We start from the raw sequence: 23,849 nt of genomic DNA on the forward strand, positions 1-23,849 counted from the left end.
AATCGGCGATTCGCACTTTCTCATCGCCGACTAGTGAAAGCTATCAGGGAAAAATCGTAGGCGAGCTCGACCTGACTCGCCAAAGAGATTTGGCAATTCGCCGACGAGTTCGGCATATCTCTCTGCCATTAAAGGTCGGCACCACTGATTTACTTATTACTAACTTACTCCTTATTGACTGCAGACATGGCCAGACCCAAAGTTACAAGAAGCAACAAGCCAACTCAAAGTAAGAAAAAAGGGATAACAATCAATGATGATGCAGCTGCATCTAAAAGCAATGTTTCGAAACCTTCTAGTGCGAGCAATTGAGGCAAGGGCAAGGGCAAAATCGATGAGCTATCAGATGCAAGTTCTGATAGCTTGGGTTTTTACACCAATGACCCAACAACATACGATAGTGAGAGTATGAGTTCATATGAAAACGAACTGATAGAGGCACGGAGGAATGAGCTACGATCCAAACAGCTTAATGACCCATCGCGGATCAGAAATCCTCGATCCAGGATTGCAAGAGCACACTTCAATCTCTATAAGCACATGATCATTCATTGCTTGCATCAACATGTGAAGGAAGGTTAGATCCAAGTAGTAGATATTTACTCTCTTTCTTTATATTTTAAATTTTATGTCTAACAACCAGAGCACCAACAAGATGCAAGTCTGAGCTATATTACTTATCATCTGACCCAATTTTTGACACATATTAAATATAGGTTGAGTTAGTTTGTGCCAATTTTTTTAGTTGGTTCTTAACCAGCTCAAATTCAACACAACTACCTGATTGCCACCACTATAGATCCAACAGGTGTCGTGTAATATCTTAAGATCAAAGAGCATAACTGAAGAATTATGTTTGTGATAGGTGAATCAACATATTCTTTTAGAAAAGACGGATGTATCAAGATATGTTTCAATACGTTATTAAGTTCACATGAAAGATACAAAAAACTAACGGACCTGTCAAAATTAGCTGCCAGCATCTTGTAGGAATTCAACATCCGTTCTGACTTTTTCCGTTCAAGCCATCTATCATAGACAAACTCATCAACATAACCAAGCAAAGAAGCCATCTTCATAAGCCAGTATCTTGGCGGTGGTTTATCCAAGTTCGCCCATTCATAATCTCCACCAATTAAGCAAACTTATATTATTTAATTACTCATCATAGCTATAGTTTGCTATAATTGCCACTCGCGACTAACATTAACCATTAATTACGTGGGCTGACTTCAAGTTGTATAATTAGTCACGTTTGTATAATTCTCCACATTTGTATAATTCGCAACTAGCAATTCTTCGTTCGATTTGCATTTGTATATGATGGTTTATATTTGTATATGACGATGATTTCCTTTGGTTTATCAGTTTTGTCACCATATACATTCAATCTTTTTGTATATAACTTTTTAAAGTTTGTATAAACATGTAGTTTTCAAGTTCATATGTGTAATATAATTTATATAATGTAATTTGTATAATATATTTTGTATAACTGTTTAAAGTTCATATGCGTATGTTTGTATCAATTCGTTATTTCAAGTTTTATCATATTTGTATAATTCCAGACTTTATATTAATCAATTATACAAAAAGACGCGAATTACACAAATGTAGTCGTGAATTATTCAAATGAGATGTGAATTATACAAATTATTGTCCTCTCTTGCTCGCCTTTCTCCTCCCTCTCCCAATCTCACTTGCCTTTCTCCTCCCTCTCCAGTCTCGCTTGCCATATATACACATGCATATATATAATATACAATTATCTAACCGATATACATATACAATTCACCTCTCTCCCACTCTCGCTCGCCTCTCTCCTCTCTTTCCCAATCTCTCTTCTCCCTATAATATGTAGCTACGGCTTGTAATTATTAAACTATGGTTATGGAGCGTAATTAGACTATTTTTGAGTGGTTATATGCGAAAGTTATTGTATGATATATGATATGTGAGATGATTAGAAAGTTTTGAAAACATTAATTTTGTCCAAATTAACTTAATTACATCATTTTAAGGTGAGAAAGTGTTTGAAAAACAAAATAAAGATTTATTCAATTTTGTCATATTTGTTAAGAAAGAAAATGAAAAATTTCTTATTTTCCTCTTTTTTGTGTTAAAGGGAAGTTGGGTTAGCAAAGGAGCGGAGAAGGGTCCTTCCTCGCATTGGATTTGATTTGGGGTATGGAGTCTCGTCACGCCTCCCTTGGTCGTCGAACGGTATGAATTTTAGGCTCCGCAATCTTCGTTTCTCATTTACAAAATTTTCCATATCTTGTTTGTATGTATGCAGTTGGAAGAAATTCGTCAAAAGAGAGCAGCAGAGAGATTAAGCAAGACGTCTTCTGGACCAGATCTTGCTAAACCTGGTAACAAAATTTAATCAACAATCCTCCTCTTTCTCCATTCTTCTCATCTTCAATTTTTTTTAAATATTTTGCCAGAGGATTTGGGGATTACAAAATCTCAGAGTGCAACTCGCTTATCAGAGGTAAACTCAATTTCCTTTTCACAAACTGCACTGCTTTAAGAATACCATTAGGTTAATATTCATTTTTTTGAGTTATGTATACATCTGCAGAATGATATCACTGCCTTAGTTTCTCAATTGAAAGTTGTGCAAAAACAAAACACACAACTAGATGAAGAAAATAGAGCACTCGCCTCAAAGGTATTTACTTCTTTCCTCCCTCATTTTGAATACGTTTTTTTTTGTACTAATGAATATCTCTTGTTCTAAAATTTTCTTCTTCAGCTTCAGACAAAAGAAGTTGAGAACAACATGTTGCAAAAACGTCTTAATGATCTGGTAATGCAGCTTTCAAATGTCATATTTACACTTATTTATCTGAGGAAAAAGATGTTGTATTTTAGTTATAGTTTCTTCAATGAAGACTAGTCATGTAAATGGTCCACATAGAATAAGTTCTTACTGGAAAAAGTTTTATGATCAGTTATTTGAAAGTCATCAATGTATGGGATTCAAATCCATAGTGTTCCTTTTTTTTATATGGTAAATGCTTCATTCATATAAACTTCCAGCACTAAGATTCAAGCCTTTGTGCCAAGCAAACTAAGTCTTAACTTTTTTAGTGGAGAAGGGTAGAGGATTAGACTCATCATCCTTGAGTTTCTAAGGTTGAGTTTGGCTCCAAATAAAATTCTCGTCCATTAAAAACATGTTCCAGCCCAAAGATACCGAAAAAGAGATATCAAAGGTAACTAACGACCTCACAGTGCTGGAATTCCTATTATCCTCAATTCCCTTCCCATAAAGGAATCATCTGCTGCATGACTGCAGACCTCTTTTCTGGAAATTTGTCTCTGTCAAGCATCCATCATGAGTCAATATGCAGCTGAAACATGCCACTTTATAAAGTAATTTTGGCTTCCCAAATTATCTTCCAAGGCCATGAAGAAAAATTTTCTGCTGTTACCAAAATTATATAGCAGGATTGTACATAGAAATCACCGTTGCTCTGTCCAGTCCATAGCAAAGAATCCTCATTTCAGCATCTAGTGATACCAGACTCAATTCTTGCAGCAAGGTAGTCATCCTTCAATTTCCCAATCGAAGAACCCCTTATAAAGCTCAAACACCACTCATTTCCACATCTCAGTTGCGCCACAGTAACAGCTAGATAATGTCCCTTTAATGATTGTAACTTTTAACAATCAGCAAGTATTAGGAGTGAATATAAAGACTTTGATAAAGTTCATTCTCAAAAAAAAAAAATAAGAATACAAAGACTTTGATAAAGTATGACTTAGGTAGTGGACGTTGTTCCTACTCCCTTTGTCTCAATTTATGTGACACTCCCATTAACCCTTAATGAGACAATTTACCCCCACACATTTCTTAATGACTTGTTTTAGACTACAAGTTTCAAAAGTACATCCTTCATTCTACTCCGTGCCCAGTCTAACACCTTCACATTTATGGGATGGAGGGAGTATTATTTATAGACATTGTAATAAATGAAACAAATATCATTACCTTATTAATATGGTCTTTATCTGCTCATATCCTAGCACTATTGTGTTCATTCATGGATGAGATCATGATGCTGTAATTACTTTAATTTAAGATCTTAGTACAACAATATATTTGGTTGTGCTTTCCCAATACAATACGTTATTCTGCACACTTGGGATCCTTTTCCTTAGATGATAAACCATTCTGAATTTGCCTTCACTTTGCTGAAAGGAGAAATAAAAAGGAATTTAAGTAAGATATTGAGACCTCTTTAAAGTAGATAGGTGGCTTCACTTTCTTTTCTTTGGAAGTGCAGGAGCAAATCACTATACCTTCATTAAGAAAAGCACTCAAGGATGTTGCCATGGAAAAGGATGCAGCAGTTGTTGCACGAGTACATATCATTTCTACTACCATTCTATTGTTTTTTAACCTTATATGTGCTCCATCTGTCTTTTTCCTATGAGCCCTGTTGTTTAAATATAGGAGGATCTTTCAGCTCTGCTTCGTACAATTAAGAAACGCTTGAAGGAAGTAGAAGAGGAACAGTATCGGGTATGCTAGTATTTTCTTTTACTTAATGAGTTGAAGTGGAATAGTATGCCTTAATACGTTTGAATCCTTTTGGGATTAGGCTGAAGAGGATGCGGGATCTCTAAGAGCAGAACTAAACTCATTACAGCAGCAAGCAATGACCGGTCCTGTTAGTGGCTTAACTTCAATGATTTTTCCGCCAGATCATATGCAAGCTATAGAGAAGGAGCTAGCAAATTTAAAATCTCAATTAGAGGTTACATTGTTTGTTTATGTTGTCATGATTACCTCTTTAAGCTTTATTTATTTGCTATACCATTTTTGTAATTACAGCAAGTGACCCTGTTGACGCAACAAGAAAGACAGCAGTTAGCGGAGGAGAAAGCGCATGTATCTGCACTAAGTTCTCAAAGGCAGGATTTGGAAGAGAAGCTTGCTGTTATGTCCAAAAAGGTCTCAGGTATATATTTTTCAATATTTTAGATTGAATTGCTTAGCTCTTATCAATTTGTATAAATGTAAATGTCCAGATACAGGATACATGGTAGTCAAACATTGAAATTGATCTTAAAGGTTATTGAGTAAGGGAGTAAGTAAAGACGGAAGGATAGCCATCTGATGATACAAAATTTGTCACAATATTGAAGGTGCAGAATATGAAATAATTGTGAAAGATCGACCAAATCACAGTTGAATATCTTGAATAGTGCAAGGCCGGTAGGTCCAAAAATCTAAGATCAGAAATTCCAACTAGATGTTAAATTGAGCGATGGATGTGCAACATGAAGAGTATCGGTTGGTGTAAAGGTGAAAGATAACAAATAGTGTATATTTCATCGTTTAGTTCTCATAGGGAACGGAGGCGGAAAGCATTAAATATGGGTGATTGAATGTGGCAGGATTTGAAGCTACATACCACTCGTCACCCGTGGCTATGTTGAAAACTGAAAAATAAGGCCAAACTGTGTTGGATAAGATTGTTGGGTTGTCGATACATGGTTGGAATTTTTTTCCCGTTCTGTTAGAGAGGTTAGGATTGTGCTCAATGCAAAGATTGAGGGAATTGTGTCCTAGGTCACAAATTTGAGTTTGCGCAGCCTATCGTTCTAAGTTGTCGAAGGCTGCACTTGGCCCTAAAGGTTGGTTCCAGACAAATTTCTCAGTCATAAAAAAATGAACTCCATTTTCAGTTTGCAAAGATTTGCAGAATCTAGAACATTTCATAGAGATTAAGTACCTTAAACAAGCAATTAAGCAACATCTACTCTATAAGATATACTCAAGTGGATTTGTGATCTCTCCAAATCTCACAAAAGTCATCATTCATCAAATGTAAGCTTTAAACTAACCATTTTTGGTTAGTAGATATTTCTACTTATTTATACCAGGTTTAAATTGTTTGATATGCTTTACTTGAGCCAAGGGTCTATCGAAAACAACCTCTCTGTCCTTATAAAGTATTGGTAAGGCTGCCACCCTCCCCACACTCCACATGTGGGATTTCGTTGGGAATGTTATTGTCATTGTATACCAGGTTTAAATATTACATAATAAAGTCTAACAAGCCCTAAAAGAAAATAGGCTATAATTAACAAAGCTGGAACTAGGGTGATTAAGTACTCTCCCTAATTGCGACAAGTGGTCTGCGATCGCAATCTTGGACTAGGCCTGGAGGCGGCGCATTCATGGTCATGGATCTGCTCTCGCAGATGGCTGGGACATGGGCTTCCATGATTGCGATGGCTTGTTGGTGATTGTGTCCTTCACTGCACGCTCCCCCGATCACGGGGTATATTCTGCGATAGCTATGCTCTGCTTCTTGCACAGATCCTGCAGCTTCAACAGTGCTTTCAAGGCCTCCATGCTTGATTGCGGTTTTCCAAGGTCCAAGACAAGTTGTAAATCTTGGTAGACTTCTCTCAAACAAAGGTCTCCTAGACTTGGGAGATCCCATTGAAACTTATTTTAACCATATATTTAATAGGATGATATGAAATCATAAGGTAACTATTACTGTTGCTGGTTGTCACAGAGAAATGAACAAAATTTAAACACAGTAGGAACTTATTTGAATGGAGCATCAAAAGAATATCATAATTAAAATAAGGTTACAAGGCATCAAAGAGCTCACTGATATATAATATGAGGAGAGTTATATTGGTTTATTTCATTTAGAATAGGAGTAGGAACAAGAATAGTGTATAGAATCCTACTTGGAAAATGATTGTAATGTAGTGTCTTAGTTGGAAAAGAAGTCTAATGTAGTGTCTTAGTTGGAAAAGGAGTCTAATGTAGTGTCTTAGTTGGAAAAGGAGTCTAATGTAGTGTCTATAAATATAGTCTCAATATAATAATGTAGAGACACAATTCAATAATATTCTTCTATAATATTTCTCACATTATATTAGAGTATCTACGATCTTGGTAGAAAATAATAAAAAAAGCTTCCGCAACCGGCGGGCTGTTATAACTCATATAGCTGCCTGTCTAGCCAATCATTATGTTATCAAAAGTTGCGACAATACTATATGCATGAAAAATAATCATGCTAAGAAGGACTCTGAGAGTTCTGATAAGCCAGTATGGAAGATACACAACAAAGGGGTCTATACAGTGAAATCATGCTACTGGAAGATGAACCATAATGTCTCACGAACTGAAAGATGGCCCTGGAAACTGCTTTGGAAGGTGAAATGTCCATTGAAAGTTTCATGTTTTGTTTGGCTACTAATCAAGAAGGCATGTCTCACTCATGAGGTCCTACAGAAAAGAGGCATGCAAATCTGCTCAAGGTGCTTTATGTATGAACAGGAAGCTGAAGTGAACAACCATCTATTCATACACTGCCAAATAGCTACCAGTTTGTGGAATAGGTTTTTATGCATTTTGGGGATTAGTTGGGTGATGCCAAAGACTACATTGGAGCTTCTGAACAGTTGGCTAGGAGTTGGAAGCAGAGGTAAAAAGGAAGAATGGTGGAAGCTCATCCCATCATGTATCTGGTGGTCCATATGGAAGGAAAGAAACACTAGGTGCTTTGAAGGACAGAAAATTACTTGTCAGAGGATTAAAACAAACTGTATTAGTCTTCTATTTTTTTGGTGTAAACAAGATTTGGTGGGGGGGGGGGGTGGTAGAAGTAGCAGAGTTCTTAGGAAACTTGTAATCTGATAAACTGTATGGGGTGGTCCCATCACACTATGGGATGTAAGTTTCCAATTCATCATTTCTTGGATGATGAATTTTTTCAATGAATACTAAGTTACCCTTTTCTCAAAAAAAAGAAAGGACTGATTAGAGAAGCATCTAAGACAAAGAAAGTTGTCACCATGCTTCTTTCCGGTGCCTTCTTAGATTTGAATTGTGTAGCACTGTGAATTTTTCCAATAACCACTTTCTCATATCCGATTTGCACAGCACCGTGCATATATTTGGTGACTACTTTCTCATATCTGATTTGTATCTTTTCAGTGACTACTTTTTCATATATGATTTGTGTAGCATCATGCATCTTTTTAGACTACTTTCTCTTATCTAAGTTGTGTAGCACCGTGCGTCTATCCAGTGACTCCTCAAATCTTATTTGCGTAGTTTCGCGCGTCTTTTCCGTGACTCCTCAGATGTGACTTACATAGTTTCACTTTTCATCAATGTTGTGTGAAAACCAACGCTACCCAAAGGTACATTGTCTCCCTGTTACCAAACCACAATGGGAGCCGCTGTGAATCTACCTCCCACGCGTCGCCAAGGAGATCATCACCTCGAAATAACCTTGAACTTTGAAGTCCTTTGCATAAATCTCTTTCGCCCTTTCTAAGGAGTAGGTAATCTATCCCGGTCTTAGCCGCCGCACTACATTAGATCACCAAGTGCTTCTCTCTCTTGTGGAAGCTTGAGTTTGCTAAGACCAAATCGAAAGCACTAGTGAAATTAAAAGTGGAAATCTTGATTTCTATCCCCAAAGTTGAAACCATCATGTACATCATCATAGCCCCTAAATGTGGTCCCTATGTGACCATTAAAATCTCCTCCTAAAAATAGCTTCTCGGTGTACTGGATGTCTCTCACAACCTCGTACAAATCCCCGCAGAAGAGCTTTTTGACCTCCTCGTCTAAACCTGTTTGTGCACCGTGTGCACTTATTATGTTAAAAGTCAGCCCTCCCACAACTAGCTTAACGGTCGTCATTCTTTCATTCACCCTCCTAATCTCTACAACTTGCTCCCTGAGTTCCCTATCAACTAAAATGCCTACTCCATTCCTACTCCTCGAGCTTCCTGAGTACAACAACATAAACCCGACTACATTTGCCTTGGTTCCCACCCATTTGGTTTCCTGGACACAAGCTACATTGATCTAACTCTTCTTGAGAATCGTCATTTACTCTATTGATTTCCCCCTCAAGCTCCCTATGTCCCAAGACCTAATCTGCAACCTAGAATCTCAATCTCCCTTGGTATCCTTGCCACCCCTGACCCCCGCTCCTGCTTTAAACTACCATCAAACCCTGAAGCCACCAATGCAGATATAAAAATACGGAAGGCTGGACAAGAGCTAAAAACAAACAGCATCTGGACCAGAACTATAGCAAAAATCAAGAAGGCAAGGGATTAAGGCAGATAAGGGGGGAACAATGCATAGAATACACAATCTCCCAATAATTAACTTTGAAAACTAGCATCTGAGGAATAGTCAAAACAAAAGTAAAGCGAACAAGAAACTGCGAAGACCAACCAGAATATAGCTTAGCCAAATAAAAATTTAAATACAGATCAAAGAAACCTGTGGTGCGGCAAGTCTTGAAGTACAAAGAACCTGCTTTTATGACTTCACGAAGTAGCTGTAAATTGCTAGCTGCTAGGAGTACTGCTCCAATTTGATACTGGTCGGACCTTGTTGGTATAGAGGTTGCTGGAAAATAGCATCACTTCTTTGGTCAGATCTTGGAGGAGAACACAGAATTGGCGGCAGTTCGGTGAAGAGACAGATGACAAAGTTGAGGTCACCGGGTCTCTCTGGCTCTAATAGTGGACCAGAAACTAGGGTTCCGTCCGTAGCAGAAAAGAGGAGAGAAAAAACCTGAAACATACCAAATCTGGAACGTCAGTGTCAATGGTGGTAGGTGGCGTAGGAGGGATGGATCGACGACACAGTGGGTAGGACAGATGGGTCTGCAATGCGGTGGTGTAGGGGAGATGGGTCGGTGACCCTGGCGTATGTGGCAAAGGAGAGAAGGTTACATGGAAAGAGAAGAGGCAGAAAGTTACGGGGAGAGAGAAGAGACAGAAGGAAGCATAATTTTCACTACTTTCAAATTGTTGAGGAAAAAAAAGACTTCGGAGGTAAAGGTAAAATAGTAGTTATAAGCTCAAAATTGAGGGTGTCCACTCCATAATATCAGAAGAGCCTATGTGGATTGATGAAGGTCATTATCCAATTGACTCATGTCAATCAATAATAATAGAAAGTAATGTAGGTCATATCGAAGCAAGCGAAGGGGAGTGCAAACAATCTGAAAATAGATTTTTTTGAAACTGCAATCTGAAAATATTACTGCACAACAAAATTTAGGAAGTGAAAAAGAAACAAGAATCACCTAACATAGTAAACTATAAATCATATGCATTACATGAACTTCTCTTTCGCTTGTAATATCTATCATTTAACGACCAGTTGGCTGTCTCGTGATATCTGTTGGCCTTTTCTGTATTATTGTGCTATTTATTACAGGTGAAGTCACCGGAAAGGCATCCCAGAAGACATTCTCAGAGGTAATCAATGCGTCTGCAGTTGATAAATAAAATTCAGCATGTTAAATTTGAGTTGGCTAATGTTTTCTGTGGAAAGGAAAATGATCTTCCAATGAGCATACATTATTTTTGATAATTTCTTTTAAATTTTTTTTTTATACATTATTAAAATTATTATTCTTTATATCATGCTGCTAAATCCCCTTGCAGTGTAATTGCCCTGTTGACTCATTTTTTTCTGTGCAAAAACTGTTCCTCAATTTTGGGTTTGTTTCTTAAGGTCTTTTTATCACAACTAAATTCTTTTGCTAATTCCCTTCAAATTTTTGGCCCCTTCAAAAAATGTTTTCGGTCGTACTTTGGTAACACTCATGTGGTTAAGTGTATTATAAACTTTTGGTAGAACAATGTTCTTTGAGTTTAAGGTCTTATTTCAACCCTTTAAGGAAGACAAGGTGAGGCTTGAAAAGCAATTACATGATATGGCAGTGGCTATTGAAAGATTGGAAAGTAGCCGGCAGAAACTTCTAATGGAGGTATATCCTCCATCCTCTATTTTTATTTTGTTTTTCATTTTGCAATGTGAAATTTGAAATCATTCCATTCTGTTCTTATTTCAGATTGATTCACAATCCTCAGAGATAGAGAGATTATATGAGGAAAATTCTAATCTTTCTTCTGCTCATCAAGAAGCTTTAGGGGTGGCGGTGCAGTGGGAGAATCAGGTAATTTCAAGTGCTTGAAGTTAAATTAGGATGAGAAGATGGTATGATGCCTGTTCACATTGTTTTGAAGTTTACTTTGAAATATTTTCTTATATGTAGTTTCTTCCATGTCCTGTTTCAATAGTAGTAAATCATGCTCTGTATATAATTATTGACAAGTCTGTTTACTTTTCCTTAATGTAATCTTTGATTGTAATAAATAGTTGACAGATTGGAGGAAGGTTTATGACTTATGAGTGTCGTTTCTCTCATAAGGTTAGTACTGAAAAGTATTGGTGATTGCAAAAGAGTTACATGGGAAGAACTTGGCAATCATTCCTGCAATTTGTTAACCGTCAAAACCAAATAGTCTTGGTGAATGTGTCTGATATCATATCCGTATTGAAATCAAAGCATGAAGTGCTAGTAGTACCAGTGAGAACAAAAAAGATGTCGAACCTTTCTTTGATTCAGAAATCAGAACAATAAAGCATCTTCTTCTTGAGGAAGTTTTTGGGTTGGCTGGCTTCTGCTACCTGCAAATTCTTGAAGATTTCAATAGTTTACTCAGTTTGGCTACGCGTGATTTTTTTCTGTACTCCTTAAGCATAAGATGTGCTTTAGAAAAATTCCCATATGCAACAGTGGTCTCATTTATCTAACTTTTGCTCTTAGATGCAATCAGTTGGTTGAGTATATTTCCTTCTTTGGTGTACGGGATAGTTTTCTTCATATTCTATTGTAGTTACACCCTTGGTAATGTAGCTCCAATGTCCCGAATGTTTCTCTTCTGGTCAGAGACATTATTTTTGAAGTACTTCCATGCAGGTCAAAGATTGTCTCAAGCAAAATGAGGAGCTTCGTGTTATGTTAGATAAGTTAAGGAATGACCAAACTGCAATAGCAACTGCAAACAACAACCTGATCCAGCAAGGCGCCAAAGGCAGCAAAAATGAAATTCAAGGCACACAATATGCTGACATCATCTCCATCAAGGTTATTCATCAAACTCTTATTATGTTACTATTTGCTATTCCCTCCGTCCCATTTTATGTGACACCCTTTCCTTTATAATCCGTCCCAAAAAAAATATCACCTTACTATAATTAAAAATAATTTAACGTTAAAATTTCCCATTTACTTTATTGAAATGATTTATTGCCACCCAAATCTAAGGATTAGTTTAGACCACAAGTTTTAAACATCTTTCTTTTTTCTTAATACGGATCCAAGTCAAATGGTGTCACATAAAATGGGACAAAGGAGTATTTGAATTTGAATCTGGTTCACTCGCATCCTGAAATGCAATGGAACAATTGTCACACTGTGCCTTGCACAGTCATTTAGGTCGAATAGCAGACAGGTAGATGCATTTGAACTGTAATAAAAGAGCTATTCTTTTTACATTCATGCATGTATGCTGCAACTTCTGAACAGTCGGTCATGACACATTTTTTTTCAAGATACGTATTGACAGTGTCACGACCCAAAACCCCTAAACCGTCATGGCTCCTACTCCACAACCCCAGTAGGTGGTTCTAATTCCCTTTTTAATCCGTTTCCATTAATTACATGCATAATTAAAGCATAAGAAACAATTATAAGTCATAGAAGTGTCTCAATAGTTATAGGTAGGGCTGTTCACGGGTTGGTTTGAGTTGGTTATTGGTCGAAACAACAATCAGAACAATTTAATTGGTCTTTAAATTATTAAAAACCAAACCATATAGAATATTTATTTATCGGTTTGGTTGTTACCGGTTTTGATTAGGTTGTTCAGTTGTTAACCGTATATAAAAATATAAGAAACAATTGATTCAAATGAGAAAAAAAAAGACAACAATTCATTAAAAAAAGAAATGAATTTTCTTTGTGCCATTTTGGATTTTTATAATTCTTATTCTAGTACCCCAATTATGTTTAACTTTCAGCTTATAGTGTCAGCTAATCCGATGCACTAAGCAACATAAACTTACTAAATAATGCATAAACTATTGATATTGTTGGAGAAATAAAAGATGCACCATGCTTTATTCTTTTTCCACTAATGTTGCATTTTTTGCATAAAAAATTATATATGCAAATCAGAAAATATTTCTCAGCCATAATGTTTTTTTACTGTTGCCGTTGCTGCAATGAGTTCAGCCTCTACCGTGGATTGTTCCATAGTTTCCTGTTTTTGAAACACCAAGAGAAAATCCCTGATCCCAGACTAAAGCCACATCTTGATGTACTTCTCATGTTGTCAATTGATCCAGCCCAATCATCATCTATGGATCCATACAACTTGAAATTCTCACTCTTCTTGAATTTGACACCATATTCGATAGTACCTTTTAGGAAAAATTATAGAACTAGTCAAAATTATCAACTTATTTATTGAAAATAGCTATAGTTTAAAAATATTATGAAAAAGAACAATTTTTTTTAATGTTTTTAGCAAATTAAATGTTTATAACCATCATCCTAAAATACATCCTCTTTCCATTTTTGTTCCCCCTTCTCTCTCTCCCAGATTCTCTCCCCTTTTTTTTTTTTCAAAATGGAAAAAGTCATACAAAGGATTTACATCAGAATCTCATTGATTCGAGTAATCTAATTTTGGGTATATAGTTATTGAGATTTTATTGATAATCTTGGAGAGTTAATTTATATTTTTGGGGCTTTTTTATATTTTTCTCTTCCGTATTCAAATCCAATAAGGGTTTTCAATTGTTTTATATTTTGTTTCAATCCTTATATATTTTTGGTATTTTTCGGGCTTTTTTGTATTTTTCTGTTTCATAAACATATTCTATTTTAAAAAAAATTGTATTCTAAACTAATCTTGTATTCCAAGATTTATTATATTCAATATATAATTTGGGTCAGGTAATCTAAATTGTATTCCAAATAAATTTGTATTCTAAATAAAATTGTATCAGATCATAATCCAATCTAATTTGTATTCCACACAAATTGTATTCTAAATGAATTGTATTTTAAACTAATTTTGTATTCCAAAATTTATTATATTCAATAAACAATTTGGATCAAATTATCATTGTATTCTAAATAAATTTGTATTCCAACCATCCAAACAAATTGTGTTCTAAATAGAATTGTATTCTAAACTCATTTTGTATTTCAAAATTTCTTATATTCAATATACAATTTGGATCAAATCTTCTAAATTATATTCCTGATAAATTTGTGTCCCAATCATCCATCATAATAATTTGAATCCATTCAATTTACAATGCAGATCACATCATCAATTGTATTATTGTATTCCAATTGTAATTTTTTTTTTAAAGATAAAAAGCTATTTTCTCCAAAATTTAAGATTTCTTCCTTGTGAAAATGAAATCTTCACCGTCTTCATTTAACCGAAAGAAAATTCTTCTTACTGACATCGAAGAACACGATGATGAATGTACGACCTTTTTGAAATTTTCAGATTGTGATCGGAAATAGATCCTTCAATTACTCCCCAAAAATTTGACACAATACATGATCGATTAAATCTCGAAAATCAAATCTGAATTGCCTGCGAATTTCTTCTCTAGTCAACAATCCGTTGCTCTAATAATGAACTGCTGCTTCATTTTTTTGTATCATTGATCTCGAAAAATGAAATTAAAACGATGATGAGTTGATCATTTGTTGAATTTCAAGGACGATTATCGATGACAAATTGAATTCGAGGAAGAAGAAGGAGAATCAATTGTCTATTTGAGACTCATGGAAGTAATGAGACAGTAATTTCAGGATGTTTACCCAATTCGCAAAATTCTCTTCCATGATTTACTTAGTTGGTTATTTTGTATTTGTATTATTTCAAGTGAAAACCATGCGAAAAATACAAAAAATAATTTCATAGCAAACTAAGATATAGTTGTTTATTGTAAATATTGAAAGTATAGCTAAAGGGTCCTATTTAATGCTAAATATTTGTTGTTTTGATAAATTTCCTACCTTTTATGTATCTTATAATTCTTTTTGCTGCTTGCAAATGCATTTCGAAAGCACAATGCATAAATCTAGATAAGAGACTTACAACAAATAGAATATCTGGCCTTGTTGCAGTGAGATACATCAAGCATCCAATCTACCTTCTAAAATTTCCTTCATCAATTTTATCAACTTCATCCTCTTTGCTTAGCTTCTCCTTTGGATTCATTGGTGTGCTTGTTGCCTTGCAATTTTCCTTATGGAATTTCTTAAGTATCTCCCCTTCATACTTCTTTTAGCAGTAAAAAATTTCATCACAACCTTGCTTGATTTTCCATTCCCAGAAAGTATGTCATTAGGCCAAGGTCTGTCCTTTCAAACACTTGCATCATTTCCTTGTTAAACTCTTCAACCAGCCATACATTATTTCACGTCACCAAGAGATCATCAACATAAAGGGAAACAATGAGAAGATCAATTCCTTTATGTTTGACATAAAGAGCAAGTTTAGATATACTTTAGACAAACCCCAAACTCAACAAGTGATCATCAACCCCGCTTTATCAAGCTCTAAGAGCTTGTTTTAAGCCATAAAGAGCCTTTCTAAGCAGACATACTTTTTCTTCTTTTCCTTAATCAACCCTCAGGCTGCTCTATATAAATTTCTTCATGTAGTACACCATTTAATAAAGCAGATTTTACATCTAGGTGGAACATTTTCCAGCCCTTTTGTGCTGCTATTGCTAGCAACATGGTATCAAATCAGGTCACTGGAGCAAAGGTGTGCAAGTAATCAACACCAAATATTTGAGCATATCCTTTGATAACAAGCCTAGCCTTGTATTTTATTGATAAAACCATCAGAACTAAGCTTGATTCTAAACACCTGTTTTACTCCAATGACCTTCCTATCTTTCGGCCTGTCAACTAACTCCCAAGTTTTTTTTTCTTGATCATTAACATCTCCTGCTCCATAGCGTTCCTCCATTCTTTTAATCCTGAAGTGCTTCCTCGTGCCTGTAGGCTCAAAATAGTGTGTGGTGATTTTAATGTCATCAGATATCCATCAGAAAGAACAAACTGTTCATCTATCAATGGGGCTATGTCAGAATTCTCTGATTGTATTGAGGATGTGGAGCTTACAGACCCTCCTTTATTTGGAGGGTCTTTCACCTGGAGAAGAGGAGAGAACCATACAACTGCATCAAGGATTGACGGAATAATGTATTCTGCTCAATGGGAGGAACTCTTCACCCTCATTAGACAATCAACTCTTCCAAAGTTGGTATCTGATCATAACCCAGTTCTACTGACTTGTGGAGACATGAACTTCAAGAAGTCATACTTCAAATTTGAAAACTGGTGGATGGGGTTGAAGGCTTCAAGGAGAAAGTGAGTTTCTGGTGGTCATCATTTGTAGTTACTGGTACAACAGGTTTTGTCTTAGCTGAAAAGCTGAAACTCTTTAAAAGGAAATTGAAGGAATGGAGCAAGAATAATAGGAGCAATTGGAAACAACAAAAGGAAGAAATCCTTGACAAATTGTCCAAATGGGAGATCCTTCAGGAGCAAAGGAGCAAAGACCACTTACAGATGATGAATTAATGCAAAAAACAAATTTGGCAATGTCCTTTGAAGAAGTTGTCAAAAATGAAGAGATAAGGTGGAAACAAAGATCTAGAATACAATGGTTGAAGCAGGGGGATAAGAACACAGAGTTTTTTTCATAGAATAGCTACATCTTGCAAATGATACAACACCATAGAATCTTTAAAGGTGTAGGGAAGCAATGTCACTGATCCTACTGATATCAAGGAGGCCATCAAGAGTTGCTACGAAAATTTGTACAAGGAGACAGAAGTTTGGAGGCCAAAATTACAATTGCAGGGGATTACTTGTATTAATGAGGATGAAAAGGAAGAGTTACAGAAACAAATTGAGGAGGAGGAGATTCTAGAATGCATTAAACTTTGTGCGATGGAGAAAGTTCCTGGGCTCGATGGTTTTCCCATGTCCTTCTATCTTATATTCTGGGAAGTAGTGAAAGAAGACATCAAAGGTATGATACAAGAGTTCTATAATAATCAGAGGACTGAGAGAAGTTTCAATGCAACTTTTGTGGCTCTCATCCCCAAGAAAGTAGGTGCTTCTGAATTGAAGGACTTCAGACCTATAAGTCTAATCTCAGGCATATACAAAGTGTTAGCAAAAATACTAGCTGAGAGACTGAAAGAGGTGGTGGATAAGTTGGTCAACAAGCATCGGCTGGCCTTCATTAAAGGGAGACAGATAATGGATGCTGCACTTATAGCTAGTGAATGTGTGGATTCAAGATTGAAAGGTGTTGAGCCTGGTGTAGTGTGCAAATTGGACATGGAAAAGGAATTTGATCATGTAAATTGGAAGTTCTTGATGAACACCCTCAGACAAATGGGCATTGGAGAAAAGTGGTTGGGTTGGATTCATTTTTGCATCAGCACTGTCCGTTTTTCTGTTTTGGTGAATGGTGAACCAGTGGGCTTCTTCCCTTCAGAAAGGGGTCTTAGACAAGGTGACCCCTTATCCCCCTTTCTATTTATCTTGGCAATGGAAGGTTTTGCTAGCTTGATGAGAATAGCAACACAAAATAGATGGATCAAAGGTTTTCAGATACAGGGTAGCAGTGGACAAGTTAAAGAAATTTGTCATTTGCTATATGCAGATGACACTATCGTTTTTTGTGAACCTCGGGAGGACCAAATAAGATTCTTAAAAACAATCTTATTGTGTTTTGAAGCTTCCTCGGGTTTGAAAGTGAATTGGGGGAAAAGCAATTATTTCCAATCAAGGAGGTGACAAACATTTGAATCTGGCAAATATTTTGGGGTGCATAGTGGAGAATTTGCCAACAGTTTACATATGCCTTTGGGAAATGAACACAAGAGCATACAAATTTGGGATGGCATTGTGGAGAAAACAGAAAGGAGATTAGCAAGGCTCAATATTTGTCTATGGGAGGCAGACACACTCTCATCAATTCAGTGCTAGACTCCCTTCCTACTTATGTCATGTCACTATTTCCATTACCCCCCAAAGTTCTGAAGAAGCTGGACAAATTAAGGAGGGACTTCCTTTGGCATGGATGCAAAGAAATTAAAGGTTATAACCTAGTCAAATGGGAGATAACCTTGAAAAGCAAAGACAAAGGAGGTATGGGTATTAGAGATCTAAGGAAACAAAACAAGTCTTTTGATGAAGTGGTTATGGAGGTATAATGAAGAGGGGCAAGCTTTATGGAAGGATGTCATCAGATCCAAGTATGGTGAGTACAATCCTTGGTGCAGTAATGTTAGTGTTGATGCCTATGGGGTGGGGGTCTGGAGAACTATCAGAAACTTATGGCAAAAACTTGAAGCTAATACGTACATTGAAGTGGGAAATGGCAGGAGAACTAAGTTTTGGACAGATGCGTGGAACAAACAGATTCCTCTAAAAGAATCCTTTCCAGATTTGTTCTTACTATGTAGTAATCCTAAAGCAAATATCAATGAATGTTGGACAACACAAGGGTGGGATCTAATCTTCAGAAGGTTTTTGAATGATTGGGAACTGGAGAGAGTGGCCAAATTGCTAGAGCTATTAGAAAAATTCCTTGGCATCACCAATGCTCCTGATTCTTTGAGATGAAAACATAGTAAAGATAGGGCTTTCACGGTTAGCAGAGCATACAAAATGGAAAGTCCACAGCAATGCAACTCTAAGCAGAGTTTGTGGAGAAAGGTATGGAGAACCTTAGCACCAACTAAGATAAAATGCTTTACATGGTTGGTTGCTAAAAAGGCTTGCCTGACACATGAAGTGCTGAGGAGAAAAGGAAAGATTATAGTATCTTGGTGTTCATTATGCCGGAACACAGCAGAGACTAACCAACATCTATTCTTGCATTGCAACTTTACAACACAAATTTGGGCCATCTTCCTTAGTCTCACAAAAACAAACTGGACCATGCCCGAGCATACTGCAGATTTGTTGAGTTGTTGGATAAGAAGAGGGGGGAGCACGAGTCAAAAGGCATGGTGGAGGATAATTCCAAATTGCATTTGGTGGACAATATGGAAAGAAAGAAATAGTAGAAATTTTGAAGATAGGTCCAATTCCATTCAGAAGGTTAGATGGGATTGTATTGCATCCTTTTATTTTTGGTGTAAAGAGAAAGGTTTAGAGGTTACAGAACAAATTGTAGAATTATTAGGACCCTTGTAAATATTTTTTTTCTCTTCTTTTGTTCCCCTCTGTTTGCAGGTCACCAACATCTCCTTAATGCTGAAGAATACACCATTACCATTTTCAAAAAATAAATAAATTGCCACATTACTTTGTTGGTAGATGTCAGAGAGTAATCTTGTACCTCTAATTGGAGGATCATCCACTAACTCATTTTGCCATTGATCGGATGTTTGCTCCTCTGAAGCTTTGACTAAAAGTTGATTGTCCTTTCGGTCCCACTCCCTTCCTCATAAAAGTGCACATCTCTATTGACAATCATCTTCACTGTTTGTGGATTATATAATTTGTAGGCCTTGGAGGATGAGCTATAACCCACAAAGATTCCAAGAACTACCTTTTTAGCAAGTTTACCAGTTTACCTTCGTGAAGAACTTGACCTTCCCTAATCTATCAAACAAGTTGGTGATCAAGAGAATATGGTATTTCTTCTTCACAATTATCTTGTTTAGTGCACAATAGTCAATGCACAATTGCAATGATCCATCACGACTATTTCCTTCCTTCTAATTTGTTCGAAGAGAAAAGGAAATGAAATAATAAAGGTTCACTTTCATCAGGGCTTCCCCTCTCGAATCAAGGAAAAGAAATTAGAGACAAGAATCAGGGGATACACATAGTTATACTCCCAAGTTTGATTAAGAAAATCATTTCTTTTTTAACTTGCGACACATGAAAGAAACAAACACAACCAAATGCTTAAATGAAGCTTAGTGATGGTTTGAATCCATTCCAAGCCTCGAATAGAGTTTTATTCTACAATACTTTAGTGGGAAGCCGATTTTGGAGAAATATTGTTGTATTAGCTCCCTCGGCCCAAAAACTTTTTGGCAACACTTTTTCATGCAATAGGCTTCGCGTCATCTCCATTATATATATGTTCCTCCTTTCACTAACTTCATTTTGTTGCAGAGTATATAGAGCACTTAAGTTGATGAGTAATACCTGTTTCCTCACAAAATTTGTTAAATTTTTTTCCAGAATTACTCTTTTCCATTTTTAGACCACATGGATTGGATTTTCCAACCGCTTTGATTTTCCCTCATCTTCTTGAACATCGAGAAAATTCTAGCCACTTTTGATTTGTATTTCATGAAAAAAATCCAGAAGAATCTTGTATAATCGTTAATGAATGTAACATAGTATAGATTACCACTAAGGCATGTTGTTCTTTTAGGTCCTGGAACATCTGTGTTAATCTGTTGTAACCTCTAAGAAGTTTGCCCTAATGCTTTAGGAAATAACTTTTTATTTTGCTTACCAAATTGACAAGCTTGACCAACTTGGTGAGTGATCAACTAGAGTTGGTAGTCCTCTTGTTGTATCTTCCTTCTTCAGCAACAATAATGCTTGTAGATGACAATGACCAAGTCTCTGGTGCCAGATTTCTGTTACACTTGCCTTCATGGAATAAGCTAGTTGTTCTTTCTCCATTGGATCAAAGGAAAAACTCCTCCCTCTCATTTCCACCCTGAAAATTTCATTTCCAATAGTATCACTGATTTGGCAATGATTTTCTTTGAAGGAAAATTCTGCATCCTTTTGTCCATTAGATGTCCTACAAATAGTAAATTTTGATCAATTTCAGAAACCTAAAGAACTTGTGAAATTTTATTTGGGTCAGTGCTTGTCTTGATAACTATGATTCCAATTCCTTTGACAAGATGGTGATCTCTATTTCCTACTCGAACCTTGGAAATTTCAGTGGGCTTCAACTCCTTGAATAGGCTCTTGTCTTAAGTCATGTGGTTGGTGCACCCACTATCAATTAACCATGAATCTATGGAGCTCTTACTTGAGAATCATGTTGCAACAAAAAGATGATCTTCTTCTTGATCAAGAACTTGAGCATTTGCTTCCTACCGTGGGGTCTTATTTTTGCAAATCACTGCTTTGTGTCCAAGTTGATTGTATTTCTTGCATTTAGCATCAAGTCTCCTCCATACTTGAATGGTGGATGACCCTTTTCTTCCATAGTGGTGGCAAGGGGGATAACTTTTCTACGCACTTCCTCCCTTACTTTTGCTATTGCTATTGGTTGATGTTTCTCTTTCACTCAATGCTTGATCCTTTTTCTTCTTCTGAATTTTGTTAACCCGGTTCTTACTGACAAGAGCTCCTTCTGTTTTAACATCTTGTCTCGTGATTCTTCTTTGCTTTTGAGCTATCAGGGAATTGAACAACTCTGTCAAATTAATTTTTGACAATTCCTTGGTATTTTCTAAGGTCTTAATTATTGCTTCATACCTTTCAAGAATTGTTACAAGAATCTTCTCAACAATTCTCGAGTCTGCAAGTGTAAAGCCGAGTAGCCTCACCTTATTTGCAATATTTAGAAGTCTATCTGAATACTCATTCACTGTTTTAGATTACTTCATTTTTTGCAATTCAAACTCCCTTATTAAGTTTAAAATTTGCACACCTTTTATTGTCTCCTCTCTGACATACTCTTCCTTGAGATAATTCCATTTCTTTAGCAGTTTTCAGAGACATTATCCGTGTGGAAACTGTTGATGATAGAACAACAAATAAACATGCCTTGGCCTTTGATTTCTTTGTCTTCTTTTCCGTGTGTGCTTTAATCTAAGCAATGATGGGATTATACGGTAGGGCTGGAATGTCGCAATCCTCTTTCACAACTTCTCAAAGATTTTTAGCATCCATGTATGTCCCCATTCGTACTGCCCAAATCTGATAGTTATCTTAATCTCCATCAAAGACCGACGGAGCAATTGGTGAGACTTGCTCCATCATCCATGGCTTCTCCAACTCGATCACATACCCCTTAAGAAGAAAACTACTCTGATACTGACTGTTAGTTTTTAATAAGAAAATTGCAAATGAGACAATGAAAACATTGTCTAGTTTGCTACAAAAAAAAAAAGAAAGCAGGAGAATATAAGGAACTAAAAATGATGAAGATGACTTAGAGAAAACTTATAAAGAGTAATATTAATTCTATAGAAAAATAGATACATAAACATTACTAGAAATAAACTGAAATAGATCAGTTTTATTTTTAAGTCATAGTGTTAACCATGGTAACTACCTCTTAAAATAACTGAAAATTGAAATATATGAAACTTAAAAGTATATATTGTAGTCCTAAAACAACTAACTAATATGTATGAGGAGTGCAGAGGTAGACCGAATAAGTATTAGAAAGAAGTGATAAGGTAGGATATGACACAACTTTAGGATACTGAAGATATGACCTTAGATAGGAGGGTGTGAAGGTTAGTAGGTAGTGTAGTGTTGTGTTGCTAAGGGTGACTTTTGTCATGGGACTAGTTGTATTATTATAGTTCTTGCCTTTTATTTTTATCATTGTTTATTATTGTTTTTAATAATCTTTACTAGTATGTTGTTTACTGTGTTTTGATATCACATTATTTTATTGTTCCTTTCCGATAGACTTTGCACTGTTACCTTGTTACTTGCTAATTTGTTGCACTTGAGCCGAAGATTTTTCAAACAGTCTCTAGAGGTAAGGTCTGCGTACATTTATCCTCCAAACCTCACTTGTAGGATTTCACTAGATATGTTATTTTTGTCCAACAGAACATACCGAAGTTCCTTGTGCCCATGTCAGCCATCCCCACAAGTCACAAAACACATAATGAACTTACGGGAAGTCTCATTTAGGGGAAAAAAGGTTGTAATACTCAAAAGTGTTGGGACTGATCATTCCAGACAGATTGAATTCCTTGTCATTATGATTTTGGTGAAGTATAAAATAATCATAATAGTTATGTCCTCCGAATCGGTTGTTGATTTAGGGTTCGCTAGCTGAAGAGCAGAGCAAAATAGAAGCCTTGTCTGCTGAAATCTTGCAGCTTAATGCACGGCTCCAGCAGGCCATACAAGCATACAATGGTCTCACTCGCATGTATGTATCTTTTAGACTTGTTGACATATTCATAAGCAATTTGCCCATATCCTTTTTGTTATTAACTAGTAACACTACCATCTTAATATTTTCCAGCTATAAACCTCTTTTATGGAACATTGAGAATAGTCTCGTCAAGTTGAAACAAGATAGCAGCACCGTAAGAGTTCAGTGAAGGTGTAACATTTTAAGTGGTACGTGAAGTTGATAACCTACTACATCAAGGTTCATTATCACAACCATTCGTTATAACAACATTTTACTATAACGATTGACAAGTAATTTTTCATGTTATATTTTACTTCTCTGTAACAACGTGTTCTACCTATAAGAACAATGACATTCATACATTGCGGTGCACTTTTTATAAAATTACATATGATGTGTATAAAAATAAGATTTTAGAATATTTATAGTTATCATTATTAATGTCTTTGCACGGTTGCATATAGTAAATTTCTAGTATGAATATTTAAAAGAAAAAAGTTGTATTTAAATGATGCAAAGTAGCTATAGTCATAATTTCAGGAGGAAAGACTACTATTCACTTTCTTTTATGTGTGTGTGTGGTCATTTTATCCTGAAAACTGAGTTGTTTCGTTTCTGCTTCGCCCACCTAGAGACCCCTTTGAGATAAACGAATCTTTCTTGTTGAATATTGCAGGAGTTTTGAATTTTCTTTTCTAACCCAGTAGTATTCTGTAACTCTTCTCATAAGTTTGTATAATGGGCAGAAGAAGACAAACCCACCCATAAATTTGTATATGTTAAAGATGTTTTGTTGCAGGAGATAGCAT

General features: G+C 36.0%; 1 protein-coding gene across 1 annotated transcript; it reads left to right on the forward strand.

Annotated features, from left to right (window-relative positions):
• The first annotated feature begins 2,096 nt into the window (after positions 1-2,096).
• Positions 2,097-23,461, forward strand: LOC125870221 (uncharacterized). Its single transcript, XM_049550598.1, has 15 exons — positions 2,097-2,223; positions 2,297-2,372; positions 2,448-2,494; positions 2,585-2,674; positions 2,759-2,812; positions 4,296-4,373; positions 4,466-4,534; positions 4,614-4,769; positions 4,847-4,973; positions 10,244-10,284; positions 10,710-10,799; positions 10,884-10,988; positions 11,796-11,963; positions 22,943-23,052; positions 23,149-23,461. Exons 1-15 carry the CDS (start codon positions 2,188-2,190, stop codon positions 23,225-23,227), a joined length of 1,326 nt encoding a protein of 441 aa, XP_049406555.1. The 5' UTR covers positions 2,097-2,187; the 3' UTR covers positions 23,228-23,461.
• The last annotated feature ends 388 nt before the right edge of the window (positions 23,462-23,849 follow it).

The sequence above is a fragment of the Solanum stenotomum genome, chromosome 7, assembly GCF_019186545.1.
Source record: "Solanum stenotomum isolate F172 chromosome 7, ASM1918654v1, whole genome shotgun sequence".
NCBI classification, from domain to species: Eukaryota; Viridiplantae; Streptophyta; class Magnoliopsida; order Solanales; family Solanaceae; genus Solanum; species Solanum stenotomum.

Bases quoted from the DNA above. Each gene is read 5' to 3' on its own strand.
- LOC125870221 (XM_049550598.1), top strand. From the start codon at position 2,188: ATGGAGTCTCGTCACGCCTCCCTTGGTCGTCGAACG. The intron at 2,675-2,758 runs GTATTTACTTCT...TTTCTTCTTCAG, and splicing joins ATAGAGCACTCGCCTCAAAG to CTTCAGACAAAAGAAGTTGA. The intron at 10,285-10,709 runs GTAATCAATGCG...CAACCCTTTAAG, and splicing joins CCCAGAAGACATTCTCAGAG to GAAGACAAGGTGAGGCTTGA.